This window comes from Rhamphochromis sp. 'chilingali', assembly GCF_963969265.1.
Source record: "Rhamphochromis sp. 'chilingali' genome assembly, chromosome: 6".
Lineage (NCBI taxonomy): Eukaryota > Metazoa > Chordata > Actinopteri > Cichliformes > Cichlidae > Rhamphochromis > Rhamphochromis sp. 'chilingali'.
Window position 1 is genome coordinate 29222428 of NC_137933.1, and position 19919 is coordinate 29242346.

The window sequence follows — 19919 nt, forward strand, 5'->3', positions numbered from 1 at the left end:
TGTGTGTGTGTGTGTGTTCTGTATCCTGTTGCTTCTGTGTGTATGTATATGTGTGTGGCTATGCTCAGTATTAGTGGTGGGCGCATAGGTTTAAAAGAAATGTTCACGCTTAACTGAACTGTACTGAACATGTACACTAAAAAGTCGAGGCCCTGTTGCAACATGTAAGGGAACGTCACCATTACTACACCATTGCTTGTGCTTCCACCTTGTGGTCTTAACATGAATAGATGCTATCTAGTAACTGTGCTGTGACTTAATAAAGCCAAAATAAAAAACATACTGACACTGACTTTCTGCAGCAGCTGACATATACAAAAATTCACATATCATGCAAACATAATATATATTTACCTTTTCCCCCATGTTTATACAAGTTATTTTAAATTAACTGTAAACAACTGGTTAATAAACCAGCTTTTCTGTCTATATTCAACTATTGGAAAAGGATTAAAACACCTGTACAAGCAGCTTTACAACTCTCCTCCCACCTATAACCGCACTATTCCAATTCAACTCCACTTGAAGCAAATAACATGCAGTATACAATATTTTCTGTAACAGGAAGAGCCTGTGTGGTAGACTATTGGAGGAGGAGCAGGATCGTGTTAACTGTGAGTCTTCTGATTGGAAGAACCAGCCAGGTAGGAAGGGTGTCCCAGCATAACCTCTGATTTAATCTGAGCTCCTAAGAAATTTTCTGTTATTGCTGAAACTCCTGCTTTTGTACTGACCACCTTTTCCACTCACCTGAAGCACAGACTGGAGCATGCAACAACAAGGCCGGCTCAGGCTGAGGCCGTGGCTGGAGGAACAGATTCAGTCTGGGAGGTATCCAGGAGTCAGCTGGCTGGACCAGGTAGATCACCTTCTTCTTACCACCATATCTACATACACCTACACACATATACAAATACAACTGGGGTTTGGAAAGTTTCCTATAGTTAAAATCACAGTAGGTAAACATAATAAGGCATTTATTCTTAAATAATCCTGGGAATAATACAACAAATCACAGTTTGTTTTCTTTTTCATTCAACAGTCAGCACGAATCTTCCAGATTCCATGGAAACATGCCGCTCGCCATGGTTGGAGTATTGAGCGAGATGCTACCCTTTTCCGGAGCTGGGCCATGCATACAGGTAAGAGCAAAACACTGACACTATGTGATTTGTTTCATCTGATTGTTTCTCGGCTCAATTCAGTCTGTTTTATCATCCATCTGTTGTACTGATCGCTCTTACTGATCAGAACAAAGTTCTTATGCTACATTTTTTTTCACTGCACGCTCGTGTTTCAATACAGAGCAACAAGAACTACAAACAGAAACCACAGGAACATCCCACAAATAACTACCAAAATCAATCCCTGGGACAGAATCTCAGCGCTTTATTGATATTAGCGTTGAACTATAAAGATATTTATTTGTTTTTACAGTAAATAGTAATAAAAATTATTACAAGTCTGATCAGGGATCTGTTAGGGAGCTGATATGCTCCCCTAAAAATATACATCTAACAAAAAGATCAGGATAATTACTTTATTCGCAAAAACAAAAACAACAAAGTCATGGGAATGTTCAACACGGAATGTATTTTTTTAGGGTTACATACTTTAGAGAACAGATACAAAGTTTCTAAATGCTATTTAAATTGCATTGCAATCATTGTTTTAACGACCCTGATGAGATTTGCCTATAGACCGGTTTCTTCTGTTCTAGAAGTGTTTCCAGTGAAGAGCTCCACGGTTGTGTTGCTCAGTCTTTCTAGATCTACCACATTCCTGTTTACTTTCCAGCTAAGTGATGAGAGCTTGACGGCAAATAAAACAAGCCTTATCCAATCAAACATAGACATGGTCTCTTTAAGGGTAAATAGTTGGCACTACAAGCTGTTGCAATGACGTTAGGGATGTCAGTTCAGTTCATGTAAGTCCCTTCTGACGCTCTCCAGTTCCAAACTGAAGCATTCTAATACATGTTATCTTCCCAGATCATTTAACTGATATCTTCTCATGAGTAGTCTGATAACCTTCTTCTAGTAATTTAATACATAACACTGAGTAATTTTCCTCACTCCTTTTAGTGGATCACACAGTTTTCACAATTCACAGAATATAAAACATATATTTTTCATAGTCTTCTATCCCCACATTATTGTTTTGGTCAATGCACAGAGAAGCATAAGTGCATGTGCGCATGTGTTAAACATGTTTCCGTCTTGGGAAAGTTGCGATTTATGACTGCATCTGCATCATGGGAAAGCTCCAGTTCACTTGCTGTGAATGCTCAAAGCGATCGAATTGCTGTCAAAGTACAACATTAAGGCTTAAAAAAAACAAGCTCTAAAAAAGAGACAAAACATATTCATGAACTGTCTGTGTAAAAACACGGTGTGAAATAAATACTAAATTGATTTGAACACAAACCATAAAAAGCTACATGGAGTTAATGTCTTAAATAAAAAAAGGTCTTTGACATGAGACTTGTGGAAACCTTGATGAATGGGAGGTTTCAGTGGCCGCTGCATGTGCCCCTTTAATTCCTGTTAGCCCTTGTCTGCTGTAAGTGATCCATAGTGGATCTTAAAGCTCCGGTGATTTTATTACTTTAACAGTTCTTTTCAGAAGGCTGGCTGAGAGCCAAGTTAAACTGTTGTGCTAAATTTGAGAAAGGCGACCATAGACTGGATGAAGTCACCTGACAGCAGGGTTAATGATGAATGATGTTAACGATTCACCATTAAGCCTGGTCTGGCACCAGGTGATGGAGAATCTTGGTAACACTTCATGATAGGGCCCGCGATTAAGGGTTTAGTTCTTTTGTAATTAAATGGAATTTCGAATGCTTAAACATGGGTACACTAGAATAAAGAGGTAACAGATCAAGGTTTTACAAACAAAGAAACAATTTTACTGTGAGTACATTTAAGTACTGCATAAGTATCTTAATTATTTTGTAACTTGTTAATGATTTAGAGAGGAAAAAATGTATTTCCCCCCCATCTTACACTTTTTGGGAGTGTCTTGCCTATCTTGCCTAACTTAAAGTTATTTTACAAAAAAGGAGATTTAAATGCTTGTAAGGGATAACAGTCCTTTTCGCATTTCTATTGGTAAAATAAAGAAGCATTTGAAAAACAGACCATCCATGCACATCAACACAATGAATATTAAATAAAGATGTAGCAAAAATAAGGATGTAAAAATCTTCTTTTTCTATGACTATCTTTAAGTATTTGTAGGTAAATATAATTAAAATGTAATCTTAAATAAAATACATTGAAATTCCAATCCAAACAGGGGACTTACACCCTTAGTGGCATGTTGTGGTACAAACATGTGTTAAATGTGTGTAATAACACAATTTCGGAAAGCAGAACTAGGGAACAAGTCAAACATTATGCATACACTGGTTCTGATTTGATTACTTGTTGTTTTTATTGACAGTTGGGCTAGTGTCATTACAAAGAGTTGAAACCAAAGGCTGTGATTTTCAAACTAATCAGTCAACCACTAACTAGTCTCTGAAGATTACCGTGTGGTCCTTTCCTTGGTACTACTTTAAGGCTTCAGGAATTTTGCAGTGCTTACGTTGATATGTGCTTTGTATTACTTCTTGTTCCCTTTATTCACTTTAATGAGAGGAAACCAAAAAGGGCATAGTGACATAGGTACACTGGTCAAACTACATCAGAATTTCCCTTTAAAAACCTTGTTTTGCTGGCCACAGCTGTGTTTTTCTTCCCCATTTTTACTATACAAAAAGTACTTTATTCAGCAATCACATAAATAGAGATTGTTACAGTACACATAAAGTCTATCTATGTACTGACAAGTGACTGAACAGGTTCAGGCAGAAGCAATGCTTATATATGCCTGGCTTACATTTGTTTCACTATAGCTAACCTACCCTAGAAAAGGAAAAGAAAACAACAAATACAAAATAATTCACTCATAACACTAAAAAATATCTTCGTAAATCATTCTTTTGAAACCCAAAAATTAATTGCAGGATTAGTTCACATTTTTACCCCAACAAGATAAATATAATTTTTTATTATTTCTAGCTTTTTGTACAGTGAAAATATAAATACCTCTCAAATCTTAGACTAAAAAATAATTGTACACAGTCTGAGATGGACTTTGATTTTACGCAACTTTTTAAAGAACCAAATCGTGAAAGCCCATGCTGTGAGATTTTAGAAACAGTGGATTGGTGGGACCACAGTAACTTGGCTTGTTAATAATTAGTATCTAAAGGTACATTTAAAGGTTGATCCCCACAGTTCCACACAATAAAAAAAAATGTTTGAGCATAATGGAGCAATTGCCTATATCGGTTATTGCAGGGCCTTATAGTTTACATCCACTGTTTTATACAAAATTGGTAGCATTTTTTTTCTTTATTGCAGTCAGTGTGTTTCCACGTTCTTTTGTCTTCAATCAGAAACCAAGAAACTGCTACATGTACTACAATTTCTGTATCAGACTTGTAGTTCATTTTCCTTGTACTTGTTGATTTACAAAATTTAATAAATTGAGTTTCCTTAATTATAAGACACATCTGACTATATTTTAAGGACTTCACACATTCCAAGTATGTTAATAGGTGCAGCCACACCTTTAACTCTATTTAACAGTATAAAGAGTTTGGCTGTAGCTGCCTTCCATTGTTTTCTGGACTATTTTTCAGCCTCTATAATTACGCACACCCATGAGTATGATTATCTCTAGTAAATCACAAGGAAGGTGTGCCCTAAAGCGTATTCTGTTTTGTTGTCACTCTAACTGGGACCATGATTTTTAAAACAAATATTATGCTGTAACAAAGAAGCTGTGACACTTATAACTGAGGCCATCCATAGCCTAGTAAGGAGGATGTTTACTGAAGTCACTTGTGAAATGAGTAGGATCAGTTTCTCATTGACTTCTTTTCGATTTGGCTACTTGCAACCGGATGAGTTGCCCCCTGTTGGCTATTAGAAATATTGCAGGTTTAGAAGACGTGCTTTTGCTGTGTGCAGCTTTTAAATAAAGTCTGTATTTAAAACTATACACACCGCAGACTTCCCTAGCTACACACACCTGACCACAGTCTTTTTCTGACTTTATCATTAACCTTTCTGTATATGCTTCTTTAGGACGGTACCATCCAGGCAAAGATAAGCCAGATCCAAAGACATGGAAAGCAAATTTCCGCTGTGCCTTGAATTCTCTGCCTGACATCTGTGAGCTGCGAGAGCACAGCAAAAAGAGAGGCAGTAATGCCTACAGAGTCTACAGGATGCTGCCCAGCTCACAAACACAGAAACGCAGAAGAGGTAAGATACAGACTTAAAGTGTATTTCCCAACTTTACCTGCAAACACTGGCCTCATGTTTCAGTCCTACTCTCTCTCCTCTCAGGGCTGCGGTTATTCGACCGATCCAGAGAAAGACAGACCAGTTTAGGTGAATGCACATCTAATGACATGCACAACACACAGATTTGGCAACCCACAACAACAAGGCCCATTACAGACATACCACAGAAGGTGGAAGCTGTTGCAGAGAACACATTTACCAGCATTCAAAGACAGGGTGAGATGCTTTGTCTTTAAAGTGCTCTGTTGGTGTTTTGGATGTAAGAGACACTTTGAAAAGATTGATGATGGTTCTTGTTGGTATGCAGGGATGTGGGACGCCAAACCAGTGGACCAGGAACAGAGTGAGGCCGTCTTTAAGGTACTATATCTTAAATATGCTAACTAATCAAATGCAAACCAACAGTCTTGGTATTCTTGCAAAAACATGTGGGTTTTCCTCAGGAAACGAAAAATAATTGCTATGTAATTGAACTACATCATATTTGACTTAACCGAGATCAGTTTCCTGGGAATTTCTTTTTGCTGCAGTTTTGATTCTGTATGTGCTGCTCTGTATATCTGTTTGACTAACTTTCAGTGTTTTGTTTCCTGCAGCTGATGGATCACTTAAACAACACTGAGCTCTGGAACCAGACCGGGGAGCAGAGAGGATGGAGAACACACAATCTCTGGAACCACTGGCACTGTATGACGCTTATTTTATTTCTGCAAAGTATTATTAGTCAATAGTTAAATGAAATGGTTATGAAAAAACATAACCCTTCTACTTCACGGTACTAAACTGCAGTACAGCATTTTACTGTATGTGGATTTAATGTAAACATTTCCAATTATATTCAGTTTTATTCATATAGCGCCAAATCACAGCAACAGTTAAGGCGCTTTGTATTGTAAGGTAAACCCCCTAGAATAATACAGAGAAGACAGAGAAATGCACTGTGGAAGAGAGTCAGAGATTGATAATAACTAATGATTAAATTAAATTACATCCTGAAATGTTTTAATTTTACTCGGATAGAGTAAATGTAAACATGAACAGGAAGTGTGTTGTACTATATATTTTTGTATAAATATGGATTTTGGGGTGAGTAACACTGAGGGAAAGACTATGAGAATAACAAACAAACAAACACAGCTCTATTAGGTAGATGAACGTTAAGCCTGACAGATCAAATTCAATATATTATGTGTACATGTAACAATCTGTAAAAGTGGGATAAAATTAAATGTATTAAAGGTGTGACAACAGCCATGATTGTTGCCATGACTGTGTGTTTATGTGCTGTTTTATGCTTCTCAGGTCCTGGAGATGATAACTCATATCCTCTGCACTCAGAGAACTGCAGCGATCTATTTGGTCCAAACTACATCAAGGAACTTTCCGACTGGTCCACACATTAGCAACCACTGATGCCATAGCTGTGCACCCAAGAACTCCATCTACCTTCTCTTTGTGTTTACTTTGTGTGTTTTTTCTTTTAAGCTTTCTTGCTAACCTTCATCCGTTTCCCTCTTATTGTTTTTCTGATAAGCTAATTGCAGGAAATAGGAGAAATGCGAGAGGGCAGGGAACATTGCTCTGTCATCCTCTCTGCTGAGCATGCTGGGATGAAGATCCAGTTCCAAGCCAAGCTTTACCTCTGTCAACATTACTTATGTTTAGATTTAGTGCCTAACACTCACAGAAATGACCCCAAGCTCGCAGATCTCATTTCATCGCAGTGCAGGATCAGTTTCTGTTCGCCCGTTTCAGTGAGCTTGACTGGATGTTTAGCCAGTAAATGAAGAGCAAAGAATAAACAAAGAACAAAGAATAACAATTTGTAGGTTTGTGTTTGTGAGTGGAGTTCAAATCTCACTTTACCTGCATTCACAGAAAGCCGACCCAATCTACAATACGGTGTATTCTATATCCTTGTCCATTTGTAATATGTGTGCGACTTCTACATTTGTAAATTAATTTTACTACCTTTTGAAAAAAAACTTTCCAACATGAAATACAAGTTTGTTTGTTTTTTGTATCTTTTTTAAGGCTATAGATTGTTCAGTGTGTTTTGTGTGTTTTAGTGAATAATACCCATGTTGTTTTTTGTGTATATTATTTGTTTATATATTACATTATATATATAAATAAACCTGCTTTTACAAAATACACAAATTACACAGGATTGTCAGGATTCTTGACATCCTGTGTGTATATAAAAATGAATGCAAAAAATACTGAATTTTAGTGTGTGATTAAAAAGCTGCCAAGTTTCTACTTTTTGATTTAGTTTTTTTTTTCCACATTTATTGCACGTTGTTTACATCCTGAAATATGTGAGGAGTATGATAACTCATTGTGATTGACAAGCATCCAAAACCCAATCCTGTGATGAATAACAAGGAGCAGATGTTACATTTCTATTTTTTAAAACATCTGCTTCACCTCATTCCTTGTTGTGTTAGGAGATATGAAACCATGTAACCAATGAATACAGCTTGAATCTTCTGATCTTATCTCGAAGTTGTAATCTTGAGCACAGCTTTTAAAGTTGTAGCTTTAAATCTTGATTAAAGCTTTAAATCTTTAATCTTGAACACAGCTTTACATGTTGGAATTACTAAGCCAATATGCCATTTGTAAGAAAACGGGAGCTACTGTGCATTAATTCAACATAAAAACTAAAATTTCTGAAAACAGAGTTATCTAATTGCTATAACTGGCTAAAACCTAAAAACTTCAAACATGTGCTTTTAACAAATACATTAGTGTTTTTAATTTACACGTCTTTTTAACAGAAGACATTCGGGTCTATCACAGCAGAACAAGCAGAGTGCAAATAACACTTCACAAGAGTGCAATAAAAATACCAGATGTTGATAAAGTGAATCTGCTATCAAGGATTACTATTAGAGACATTGTAGTTATTTATGGGTTGCCACAGCAGATCATCTACCTTCTTCACAGTCTATCCCTTACATCCTCTTCTGCCACATCAAACCTCTGCATGTCGACCTGTGCTGTTTCTGTGGATCTTCTCTTTGATTCTTTTTTGTACATCTTGTTAGATCCTTTGCCTGTTGTATCTAATATAAACCTTGACTTTCTAACTTTAGCTCCAAACCAAGGTCTCCCTCTGATGTGCTTATTTCTAATCTTGCCAATTCCCTTTTTCCAGTTCGGGATCAGAGGGATGGAGTCTATCCTAGTTATCGTGGGACCAAATGTGTCATACACTTTGGACAGATTACACATGGAGACAGAATCATCACCTCTCACATTCAATTAACCCAACAAGAATGCCTTGGGACTGCTGGTGTAAGGTGCATGCAGGTGGAGAGAGAACATGCAAAGTCGGTACAGGCAGGCCTCAGCCAGCCAGCAGTTTTAGACTGAGAATCTTTAGCTGTGAGTGCTAACCACTGCATCACATATAAAAGTTGATAATTGTTTTAAATATTTATGTATAAATATTTTAAAAATTGGGTAGTTTAACAGTTAGAACATTTAATAGAGCATTCTCTGGCTCATTTTGTCTAAACGGTGAAATACCTTTGGGCAACATATTGAACCCTGAGATGCCCTTGATGTATTCATCACAGTGCAAGTCTGCCTGTCAGTGTTAAACAAAGCGATAAGAAATAGATAAAAGTGCTACATAAATGTGTGCGTAATTGCGTGAATGAGACTTTGAGCGCTCAAAATTAGTTGCTATCAGTATCATGCAAGCATCGGGAAATGTCAGCCACTAATTGCCCAACTTTTGTTAATAAGGTTCCTCTTTGCAGCATTCAACACTCAAATGTATTAACAATCTAAAAGTATATCCAAGTATGCTCCACGGGCAGTATTTCATTCTGGGGTGAGAACTCTTACTGTAAAATTCTACTAGATTTATATAAAGTAAAATTTTGTATTGTATTAAAAATGTATCGTCTTTGTTACACTGATGCTTTCACTGCTTTCCTCTTAAAAATGAAAAGATGGAATACACATTTGGTGAAACATCAACGTATAACATTTATTGGCTTATTCTGAAAATGCAATAAAGGAAAGATGATTTTCCCTTTAAAGTGAGAACTACACATTAGGCAGATTCTGAGGGTGGGCGGGGTGGGGGATTTTGCCAACTACACCTTTCTTGTAATATTATACAGAAATATATGAATCTGAGAAAGCGTGGAGCCATCACTTTTATACATCATGTAATAACAGTGTCATCATAAAATAAGCCCTGTGACAGGAATCCAAACACAAAACTGTTAAGTCACATTCAAACAGTCCACTGGCACAGCCTGCTGGTCACATAATGTACTGCAATCCAAGTATGACTGCACATTCTACAGCATTTATCCCAGAGCTGGAAAACAAACAAACAAAAAACACAAAACAAAAACGTGTACATGTATGTGGATCCATCTGCACATAGGAATAACTACAGAAACACAGATGTTTGTTACAATGTTTCAACCTGATGAATCTTAAATCTGTCCGGGGTTATGGGCAAAGTACTTGCAAGAAGTCTTAAGGCTGATATAAGAAATTTGACAACATCAATTAAATGTATTCTATGATTTGAAGTACCAACATCAAATGAGACGTTTTCTTTGTACCATAGAAATTTTGACAATAGCACTCATTTAACACCAATCTACATGCTCGACTTAATACATTCAACACATTTTGTCGCTGAAATAGTCAATCAATATGATGTACAAAGAGGACAAACAATGACATTTATTAGGTCCAGGCCTGCTGGTTTGCTCAGCACTTTTGATCTTTCTGCTTAGATTTTTTTTCTTAAGATGGACCCCAATTCAGAAATTTGGACAACAACAATAATTCCAAGGGAAAAAACAAAATCAAAAAGACATTCTAGTCTGATCACTGACATGACTGACAACTAGAATAACCAGGCAATAAGATCTGTTTTTATTTTTTTTTTTTCCCCAAATAGGAAAATTATGTGCTTGAAGGTTAAAAACACTGGCAAACTGTGAATAAAGTAATGTCCAAGACGGTCAGGTGGTGTGTTAATACTTTTAGTAAAAAATTATTATTATTTTTTTTTTAAAACAAAATAAGGTTATATGTAGCAATAATTCAAAACAGAAGCAACATAAGCTCAAACACTGCGACAAAGGTGGGTCACATGTGGCTGGAAGTCATCAAGCTGCATTTATCAGCTGTAACAGTCATGGCAGGTTAGTTTAAGAAAAAGGACAGCATTATCTGTGGCAAATTCCCTTCATCTTAAAAAAACAAAACAAACAACCCCCCCCACGATGATAGGTAGGTGAACTAGATATGAGAATACTGCCGACTGTAACAAAACCCACTTTTGCTGCAGTGTTTGCGACATTCTGATTACTTCCAAGTTAAGGTCTAAAGTCTACTGTTGGTACACAAACCTTGGAAAGACAAAAAAAAAAAAAAACAAAACAAAAAACAAAACAAAACAAAAAAAAAACAAAAAGGCAAATGAACAAAAAAACAAAACAAAACACATAGCATTCAAAAACATGCAATTGCAAAAATAAATAAAAGCTCAAACAAAGCATTAAAGCTGGAGGAGACACCATTTTTGGCATACGTAGGCAAAGGCTCCACAGTAACAATTCAGCATATTGTACTTTAATGTGCTCTGCAAGAAACTAGCCTTCTGCACCGCCTCTAAGCTCTTCTATCAATCGAAAAATTTTGCCCACTGTGACAGACAATCAAGTCTTCTCAATTGGCTGACCTACAAATGTGCCTTCAGATGGTGGATTGATGACAGAAAAAGCCACCAACAAGCAAAGGTATCGTTAAGTGAAGCTACATAAGAAGCAGTCACGTGGCAACCTTTGGTCAAGCCTATTTGTTCAAGAATCTAGCATAAAGAGGTTATTGACAAAACAGCAAAGAGCAAAGGGGAGAAAGGTGATCATTTAAAACATTGCCTTTTCCAGATTTGTGCCTACTTCAGCTTTAAGCTTCCAAATCGCACTAGCAAAACAAATAACATGACTTCAGGAAGGCAGATTAGGAAGTTAATAGTTTATTAAAATCCTATATGGTTCAATCTAAATGAGTATAAAAAACAAACAAAAAACAGTTGAAATCAATGCTGAACTCCTAAGCAAGTGTGAGTGTACAATGTATGGTCCAGTGTACTCTACTCATTTCAAGTTTATTACAAAAACAGCAATCTTCAACCCTGAAAGCAACTCAGTATAATGAGTATTTCTCAGAATAAAACTATGAACGTGTTGCTTTTTTTTTTTTTGCCTTGCTACCTGTCCTTTGATAAACCTCTGAGGATAAAGAAGGAAACTCAATGTTCCAATTTTCCAGCGTGGCCCAGCCACCATGAGGTCCGTTGTCAAATCAAGATAATAAATACAGGCATCCAAATTGGCTTCAACAGCAAGAATCTTTGAAGTAAATTTTCCTCATGCATACACACAAACATACGTCTGTCTGAGATTATGAGCTTTCTAAACCCTCTTCCCTACTCTTAAACAGTTTCTCTTTACAGTGCAACAGTATGGCAGCAAATGGATAGCAGTGCTTTCATTAAAAACAAAAAACAAAACAAAAAAGGGAATGGAAAAATAAAAATATATACAACATCAAGGTAAAGCAGTAGTTTCATCTTTTGGTCCTGTGTCCTTTATGGACAGAACTGCTTTTTGAAAATTCTTCCTTATATGAACAACAGTAGTTTCCACAAGACTGAAGAGCTGTTGGAGGAAAAGGTGGAACAAATGTTAGGATTCGAGTTGCTTCTGATTGGAAGTGTACTTTTGTGTCTGTGTGCATTTGTCAGTCCCAATTTTAAAATCTTAGTTGGTTTGGTCAAATTTACAGTCATCTGTGTTTTTCCCAGAAAGTATTTGATATCTTTGGGTTCGATCTGTCTTAGCACCTATGGCAACACTGTGTGGGAGTGGTTACACCCCCCCCCACCTTAAAAAACAAAACCCAAAAAAGCAACCCTGCAGATGTAGCTTTCTTGATGTCTTAGGACAGTAGAGAGCTATAATTTTGCTAAAGTAAGGCTAATTTTATAAAAAAAAAAAAAAAAAAAAAAAAAAAGTATAATTCAGTAAAGTCAAGAGAAAAAAAAAAGTATGTCATTTTTATATAATAAAGATTTTTTTTTTTTTTTTTTTTTTTTTTTTTTAAATTGACTTTGGCACGATTACACTGTCATTACTCTGACAGCTGAGTCACGCTCACAAAGACAGTTTGAGAGGTAATCAGCAAAACAATACCATGCACAGTACAGTGTAAATATGTGCTTCATTGCATTTCTCCCATTTCCTCTCAAAGCCACATAAGGCAAGCCTGCTGTTGTGTGCAGGCTTGATTTGCCATCACTTGTTTTTGACAGTGCATGGGTGGAGCAAACTTTTGAGGTTTACAAGATGGAAACAGTCACGAGAACTTTGACACTATCACTGACTTATGGCTAGAGCCCCAAGTCTAGAATTTCACACATCCTATATGATATTGATATTTCTAATCTATTATTTAAAAGAACTGGAAGACAGAGGAACAAGACAAATACTGCTTTTGCTAGGGAAGGGAAAAAACAAAAAAAAAAAAAACAAAAAACAAAAAACGAAAATTCACTCAAAAACAAACTTGACCTTTTATAAGTTGGCTCTGGCTGCATGAAAACAAGATGAAACTGTGCTTGTGTGGCTTTGGGGTAGTGAAAAATCTGTGGTTAATGTCAGTTTCACTAAGGGATATCAGGACATCTCTCACCTCGTTACAACTGCGAACCTTCAGAACTTGTGTGCGCGTATCCTCCTTTAGATTTCATCTGGGCCTGAACTAGGTCGACCTATAGAAATATATAAATGTTAGCTGGCTGAAAACACATGTTTGAAAATTCAGTGAAAACAAACAAAAAAACCAAAACTTACTGATGCCAAACCCAGGCCCATGTCCCCTGAGCCTACATGTGTGGTATGAACAAAGTTTGTCGGCTCCCCAATCATGGAGCGATCGATCCTTCGCCGCCGTTTCTGAAAAGTAGCAAAAATCTAAATTTAAATATTAATATCACAAGTAGACTTACCATACTACACACAAAGCAAATATTACTATCACTGGGAACTGAGAAGAGCATGTGTGAATCCGAAACTAAACACTTATCAGTTTACTTTTTAAATCTTTGTTTGAAGTATAGTGGATCTGCACTGAGACAAAGGTAAAAACTAATCATTTGTGTTATCTTATCTGTTAACAGATAGTTCACTACCAAAGTGATGAAGTTTTACTGAATCTGTTTTGTCAATCCAGGGTTACTAAACCTACAACAGGGAAAAGTTTAGAATTTCTATGATGGACACTGATTAATCACACTCGGGCTGGAAAAACTAAACCTATGTGAATGCCTCACTGTAAAGATTCTCAAACTATTCTGTGGGCAAATAAGACAAATGTGGGCAAACAGAAAAGAAAACAAACCTGCCAAAATGTGGAGTGCTATGTTTAGAGGGAAACAAAAGAGTACTGGCAAGCCGACACAAAACACCATCCATAAAAACATGGTGCAGAAAGTACAGTGGGATTTATGGTGGAGCAGAGTGAGCGTGTTAGCTGTCCACTCCGCTCCAGGGCCTGACTGTCTGTGCTACAAACAATCTGTGGACAACTGTGGCTCATGTTGTTTTTGGTCTATGAGCCAAACACGAAGAAGAACGAAGTTATAAAACACAAAAGCTGAAGTGAAACCGAATATTAAAAACAATGAAAACTGTCACTGCAGTCACTGTCTGTGCTTTTCATACATTATTTTTTGATCTTTGAAGTTTTTAAACAGGATCTCCTATTCCCGTGGAACTCTGCTACTGCTCCCTGCTCTTTTCTGGCCCACTTATCAACCAGTTAACATTTGGCAGTCGCATACGTCATCCGATTCCAGCGAGACGCAGTCAGGATCTAGGAGGACTTCACGGCAGTGTTTCTCGCGTGGGTGAAAACCCGTCTCCCCTCTCTGACTGAAAACTGTATGCAGACGGACACATTTGCGAGGCTATAAATCCCGCTTATCTTGAGCTGCTTTTATAGCTCAGGTCCGCGACACCTCACATTCACAAAGGCAGCAATAAATTCATAACCGCATTACAGAACGATATCTGGGCAGCAGTCATGGCAGATCATGTGACAGCACACAAGTAAATAAACAAGAAGGGTTTTTCTTGGTTTGCTTTTTTAAATGAAGAAAACTAGGTTTTGTAGTCTGGGTCTAAAACCAATTTAGATACTGTGGCATGACCTAGATAGCTTCAATGTTAAGTCAAGATATCCCAGATATAATAACAAATAGTTTTTCAGTGAGGAATGATCCAAATTCCCTCCCAATCACTGTGCCCGTCTTATGAGCAGCTACAAGAAACTTCTGATTGAAGTTTTTGTTTTCTAAACTCAGAAGTTAATTTAAATTTGAAAGCCTTCCATGAGAACAATTACTTGGGGAGTTTAATACAAACAGGAAATGTACAAAGGTCTGCATGTTTTTGTCATTAACTCTGAATTAGTTGAGCAGTAAACCACATATGATGAGTAATCGATACATTACTCACGATCATTCCAAAGGACTCAACAACTTAGACTTGCTGCGGCAGGACAGGGGTTATTATTGTGACATCAAACAGTTCCCTATTATAACCAGACTGTCTGCCAACAGATAACCTTTAGCAAATATATTTAAAGTGTTTTTTGCCAGGATGTGTTTAACTGGATGAATGCTACTTTGTTAATCTATATTCAAATTAAAAACTTTTAAAAACAAGGCAGCTTAAATTAAATAAATCAGTTCTTCTTGCAAATTTCATACTCACAGGCTGTGGCTGCTCTGCAATGCAGCAACTGAAACAAACCCAGAACTCAGTCATTCTGAGGCCAACGAAGAAGCCGCAGCAGTTTCCTCTCTCTGCTCAGACGTCTCTACGCCCGTCTTCCTGTTCCGTGTTACCAGAACCACAAACACACGCCGGAAACTGATGACAGACACAGGCCAGTGGCTTCTTGGGGGTAAACCGTTGGCACGAAAAGTCTTGTCCCACTTCAGAGCACCACACACCTGCTGACACGTTAACAAAAGAAAAAAAACAAAAAAAAAAAAACACATTTCAATCAATTGCTGATATATTTTGATGTGTATCAGCAGCTTTCGGCTGCTCATGTTCCCCATAGCTAATAGTTCCCTGGACTTACTTTTACAGGAAGCAACTTTTGATTGAAAACAATATTTAAAAATTCCTTTCTTGGAAGCTTGCCACTTTTTGTATGATACCATCTCGCGTCTGATGAGGTAATCTATGGTTATTTTTAATCATACGTTTAAACTACTGTCAGACACATACTACATATGAGGCATGGTGAAACATTTACGTCAGAAGGTTAAAAACAGAAACTTCACCATATTCAAATTTAACTTCTCTTGTAACAAGTCTTAAGAAAAAGAAATGGGGCCAGAGTGTGGCCTCTATTTCAACAAGCTGTCCAGGGGATCACTGTTACTTTCCCTTTTGTGGTTAATCTCCGGTGGTAAATAACTTACTACCTGAATCCAACCTTGGGCTGTGAGGTTAAACGAACAGCCAGTGTTTCAATTTTCAGAAAGCTGTTATTAGCTCAGACACCTTGATAAGCTTTCCATTTTAATTAACATCTCTGTGGACTTGAAATCGTCTAGAGGCTTATTTCACTAATAGGGCAGCAGCAATGTGGAGCACCATTTGGGAAAATAAATAAAAAATAAAACTGTCTTCACTGTACTGTACTTGTTCAAAATATACTTAATTCTATAATGAAGGAAAGAAATTTGATTTTGGAAGCACATTGTGGCCATCAATTTGGTGTTGGATGACAATTTTTATTTTAAGATATCAGTATGGTAAATGTTGCTATACTGACAAATATCTTAGGAAAAAAAATGTAGTTAAAAGGGATAAATGTTGTTTAAAAAAACAAAAAAAAAACAACAACTTGTGGGATTATCACTAATCTACTAATTTGTTTACAAGGATCAAAGAAAATGCAGTTAAACATATGATCAACAAAGCTATTATAGTTAATTAAAATTGGGTGCATATTTAAGTTTAAATTACATAAAATAATCTTAAAATCATCATCAGTCTTTGTCAAATTTAGTCAAGTGTGTCAACACAACTAGGGTGGGGAGGCTTTGTGTTTTGGATGACTCTCTCTCAATGTGAGCCAACTCCCTTTACAGAGTGTTGTGTTTGTATTGCAACTCCTGTCCAAATATCAGCCACAAAAGACTAAACTAATACTCAAAATAATTAATACCAAACATAAAAACATTATAAACAATGAAATTTCACACTGAAACGAGTAAACAAGTCGAACAAAACGATTAAAAAACAAAAAACAAACAAAAAAAAAAACCCACACACACAAAACAGGGTGATATAATCAAACAGTGTTACCACATATTTCGAAATGTCAATCGTTTTTTTTGGTCGATGCCTCAGAAAGACACAGTAGAAGGCCTTCTGGCTGTCAAACAATTGGTGACAGGAGGATCAAATGATCTGCCAAAAGCGAAGTGCTCGCTGACGGAGTGTATTTCCCAGTCTGTAACACTGACTCTGCAGCTGACGCTATGCACCGCTGACACTCAGTGCAACTGAATCATATTATCAAGAGTCGTAAAATGAGCGCAGACGTGTTTAATGATGATTTTAACCACATCTGACATCCTTTAAGGATTACCAACTCTGCCGGTGATCTTGGATTACTGGAACTTAATCGGTATTTACAAACAAATGAGCGTTATGTAACTTCGCCCCGCTGCGGCAAAGACGCTTTACATGACCAGTCTGAACACAGCTCGCAGCTGGGTGCAGTTCAACACATGTACTGCTGCTGTGCCGGGGCGTCGGCGTTGATTAGAACTGAACTGCTTTAGTAAATTGGAGTGTTAGCTCTACCACATGCTAATACAGCTAGCTTTCCAGCTAACGTTCACGGGCTCGATGATAGCCGCGGGTCTGTGTTTTTTTCCACTGACAGCTAGCTGTCGGAGCTAACGCAGCCCATTTTCGGAAGCTGTGACTTCAGTTATTAAATTAAAACAAAAGCTGAAACAATTGCTGGTTTTCGCAATTAGAGCCAACTACTCCTCAAGATTTCTTTGTGAATTGTAATTATTTAGTATGAGAAAACTTACCAGATGGCGACCGGTTTACCGGAGAAAAAACACGTCCGTCCAAACTGATCGCTAAAGGAGGCAAAAAACCAGGAACTGTGATCACTGTTACGTCACACAACTTCCGTTTTAAAGCATTACTGCTTCCGCGTTAACCCACGTTTTTTTCTCACAGGAGACACGTTTATCCGTTGCTAACGTTAAGGATTTATAGTAGTAAATATGAGGCCGCTAACAGAAGAAGAGACCAAAACGATGTTCGAGAAGTTATCTAAATAGTGAGTGAACGGTTTCTGCGCCGTGTTAGCCTGTAAAGGTTCAAATTATACCAACACGTTCAGCAAGCCCGGTAGCTCACGCTGTGAATGTGTGTGTGATCCATGTGTTTTCTCTTGTAACAGCATTGGTGAAAACATAAAACTTCTAGTGGACCGACCAGACGGCGTTTACTGTTTCAGGCTGCACCATGACAGAGTCTACTACATGAGGTAATTTTGGTTAATTAACACGCATGTTGGGTACCTGTCCGTACATGTAAGGATTAAGGCGTTTGGTTTTCTGTCCACAGTGAGAAAATTTTAAAGCTGGCCACCAACTTTTCCCGGGACAAACTCATGTCAGTGGGTACGTGTTTTGGGAAGTTTACAAAGACCAAGAAGTTCCGCCTGCACATCACAGCCCTGGATTTCCTTGCTCCATATGCAAAGGTGACTATAAACAACACACAGCCAAGTCATTCCCTCCCATCAATATACCAAGCGGAGCTTAAATAAGATGTAGGAAACGAAACAATACGGGTATTACTAAAGTCCTCTATAGTAGAGGCTCATTCTGAATTATGCCACCAGATCATCTTCCAGAAGGGTTTTTGAAAGAGTTACAGCAAAAATGTAAAGTAGTGGAGTGTGTATAACCAGTTTTTAGGATCAGTGACACACAACGGGTAGAAATTGTTTTTCACATGCATAAACAGCTGTTTACTATACAGATGGAAAATCAAAATATTCAATCAGAAATAAAATCATTGTTCATTGCTGGGAAACACTGGACATGATTTGCAGGCTCATGTGCAATTCTGTGTGCTATTACAGATTTATTGCATGAAAAATTGTGCTGTACAAAAGTTTGTTTATACTTATAAACAGGCTGTTATTTTTTTCCATCTCATTGCATTAGGCTTAACATGCTCTATAAAAATAGATCTTTTTTCAACAAATTGAAGTTCATAGGTGAGAAGATTCATATCTGTGCATACAGATTCACATCTTAGCTACATGGATACTTTAACTGAATGTATTTTTTTGCTTTTTGAAGACCCTACATGGCGAGAACCTGTATTAAGTAGTTTATAAATATTATGAGAACAAGAGAGAAGTAGCTCTTTGTGCTTAGAAATTCTAGGCTTTCTCTTAATTGTTCAAGCTTTTCATCTGTGCTGTCATATTGGACTCATTCATTCATGTATGAATAACTTGAAACTATCATGTATTCAGTTTAAGGTGTGGGTGAAACCTGGAACAGAGCAGTCTTTCCTGTATGGGAACCACGTGCTAAAATCTGGTCTTGGCAGAATTACTGAGAACACGATGCAGTATCAGGGAGTTGTGGTTTACTCCATGGCAGATGTGCCTCTGGTAAGTCCTTTAAAGGTTGCTCTTCTTGTCACACTGTTATGGGCAGTATTCACAGTACAACAAAGATACATATTCCTGTTGGTAACACTCATGCTGGAAAACAAAGCACATATTATGCAGATGTTTTGTTTTCCTCAGTGCCGTGTATTCACAATAGGGTATTGGATAGATCCACTCATGTACTAAAAAGAGGTTAATACCTGATTAACTCAAGGTTATATGACAAAAGGCACTTATAGGCTGGCTGTTTGTCTTAATCTTCAGGGTTTTGGTGTGGCGGCCAAGTCTACGCAGGAGTGTCGGCGAGTGGACCCCATGTCTATCGTTGTGTTCCACCAGGCTGATGTCGGCGAGTTCATAAGAAATGAGGAAACATTAACATAAAGATGCAGAAACAAGTGGACTGTCAAACTGTTTATTTTTAACAGTAACACTCACTCAAAGTCAAAGGTTCAACTTTTAGCTGCTAAACATTTTATAGTGACATGATCTGATCAAAGTTCCTACTTCACGAGCAGCTGTTATACCTGGAACACTTCCCTACAGTCCAGAGGCTAAAACAAACAATCTGTCTATTGACTCACTTCTGCCATTTGCAGAATTTCCTGGTTTGTCCCCTCCCTGTTGTATTAAATGAGAAGGGTTTTGTTTTTGTGTGTATGTTTTTTGTAACTTGAATCTTGAAATAAATCCACATCTCTGTATTATTTAAATTAAAATCTTTTTTTTTTTACAAATAGTTTGTGTGGGAGGAAAAAA

The 19919-nt window shown here is 37.3% G+C and overlaps 3 protein-coding genes across 6 annotated transcripts; 2 read left to right on the forward strand and 1 right to left on the reverse strand.

Moving 5' to 3' along the window:
- Window positions 1-49: 49 nt before the first annotated feature.
- On the forward strand, window positions 50-7609 carry LOC308399010 (interferon regulatory factor 2-like). 3 transcript variants are annotated; one of them, XM_080885933.1, is made up of 8 exons: window positions 50-644; window positions 757-859; window positions 1043-1142; window positions 5142-5321; window positions 5406-5579; window positions 5671-5723; window positions 5960-6050; window positions 6666-7609. In XM_080885933.1, the coding sequence occupies exons 2-8, from the start codon at window positions 770-772 to the stop codon at window positions 6764-6766; spliced, it is 789 nt and encodes a 262-aa protein (XP_080742059.1). In that variant the 5' UTR covers window positions 50-644; window positions 757-769; the 3' UTR covers window positions 6767-7609. The 3 variants fall into 3 exon arrangements, with proteins under 3 accessions (XP_080742059.1, XP_080742060.1, XP_080742061.1); XM_080885934.1 differs by having other exon boundaries at window positions 762-859; XM_080885935.1 differs by lacking the exon at window positions 50-644 and having other exon boundaries at window positions 675-859; window positions 5406-5450.
- A 3987-nt stretch (window positions 7610-11596) lies between these two features.
- cdc42se2 (CDC42 small effector 2) lies at window positions 11597-17647 on the reverse strand. 2 transcript variants are annotated; one of them, XM_080885015.1, is made up of 5 exons: window positions 17548-17647; window positions 15191-15435; window positions 13268-13369; window positions 13107-13185; window positions 11597-12073 (listed from the first exon to the last, which is right to left on the reverse strand). In XM_080885015.1, exons 2-4 carry the CDS (start codon window positions 15242-15244, stop codon window positions 13111-13113), a joined length of 231 nt encoding a protein of 76 aa, XP_080741141.1. In that variant the 5' UTR covers window positions 15245-15435; window positions 17548-17647; the 3' UTR covers window positions 11597-12073; window positions 13107-13110. The 2 variants fall into 2 exon arrangements, with proteins under 2 accessions (XP_080741141.1, XP_080741142.1); XM_080885016.1 differs by having other exon boundaries at window positions 15191-15432; window positions 17548-17641.
- nip7 (NIP7 nucleolar pre-rRNA processing protein) lies at window positions 17648-19879 on the forward strand. The gene is made up of 5 exons (XM_080885006.1): window positions 17648-17804; window positions 17928-18014; window positions 18095-18233; window positions 19020-19160; window positions 19425-19879. The coding sequence occupies exons 1-5, from the start codon at window positions 17749-17751 to the stop codon at window positions 19542-19544; spliced, it is 543 nt and encodes a 180-aa protein (XP_080741132.1). The 5' UTR covers window positions 17648-17748; the 3' UTR covers window positions 19545-19879.
- The last annotated feature ends 40 nt before the right edge of the window (window positions 19880-19919 follow it).

Excerpts from the sequence above, each read along its gene's own strand:
- cdc42se2 (XM_080885015.1), bottom strand. The coding sequence starts at position 15,244 with ATGACTGAGTTCTGGGTTTGTTTCAGTTGCTGCATTGCAGAGCAGCCA. Across the intron at positions 13,370-15,190 it reads TTGCAGAGCAGCCACAGCCT|AAACGGCGGCGAAGGATCGA; the intron begins GTGAGTATGAAA and ends GCTACTTTTCAG. Across the intron at positions 13,186-13,267 it reads TGGGCCTGGGTTTGGCATCA|GTCGACCTAGTTCAGGCCCA; the intron begins GTAAGTTTTGGT and ends ATATTTCTATAG.
- nip7 (XM_080885006.1), top strand. The coding sequence starts at position 17,749 with ATGAGGCCGCTAACAGAAGAAGAGACCAAAACGATGTTCGAGAAGTTA. Across the intron at positions 18,234-19,019 it reads TCCTTGCTCCATATGCAAAG|TTTAAGGTGTGGGTGAAACC; the intron begins GTGACTATAAAC and ends TCATGTATTCAG. Across the intron at positions 19,161-19,424 it reads CCATGGCAGATGTGCCTCTG|GGTTTTGGTGTGGCGGCCAA; the intron begins GTAAGTCCTTTA and ends CTTAATCTTCAG.
- LOC308399010 (XM_080885933.1), top strand. The coding sequence starts at position 770 with ATGCAACAACAAGGCCGGCTCAGGCTGAGGCCGTGGCTGGAGGAACAG. Across the intron at positions 5,322-5,405 it reads AACACAGAAACGCAGAAGAG|GGCTGCGGTTATTCGACCGA; the intron begins GTAAGATACAGA and ends CTCTCCTCTCAG. Across the intron at positions 5,724-5,959 it reads AGAGTGAGGCCGTCTTTAAG|CTGATGGATCACTTAAACAA; the intron begins GTACTATATCTT and ends TGTTTCCTGCAG.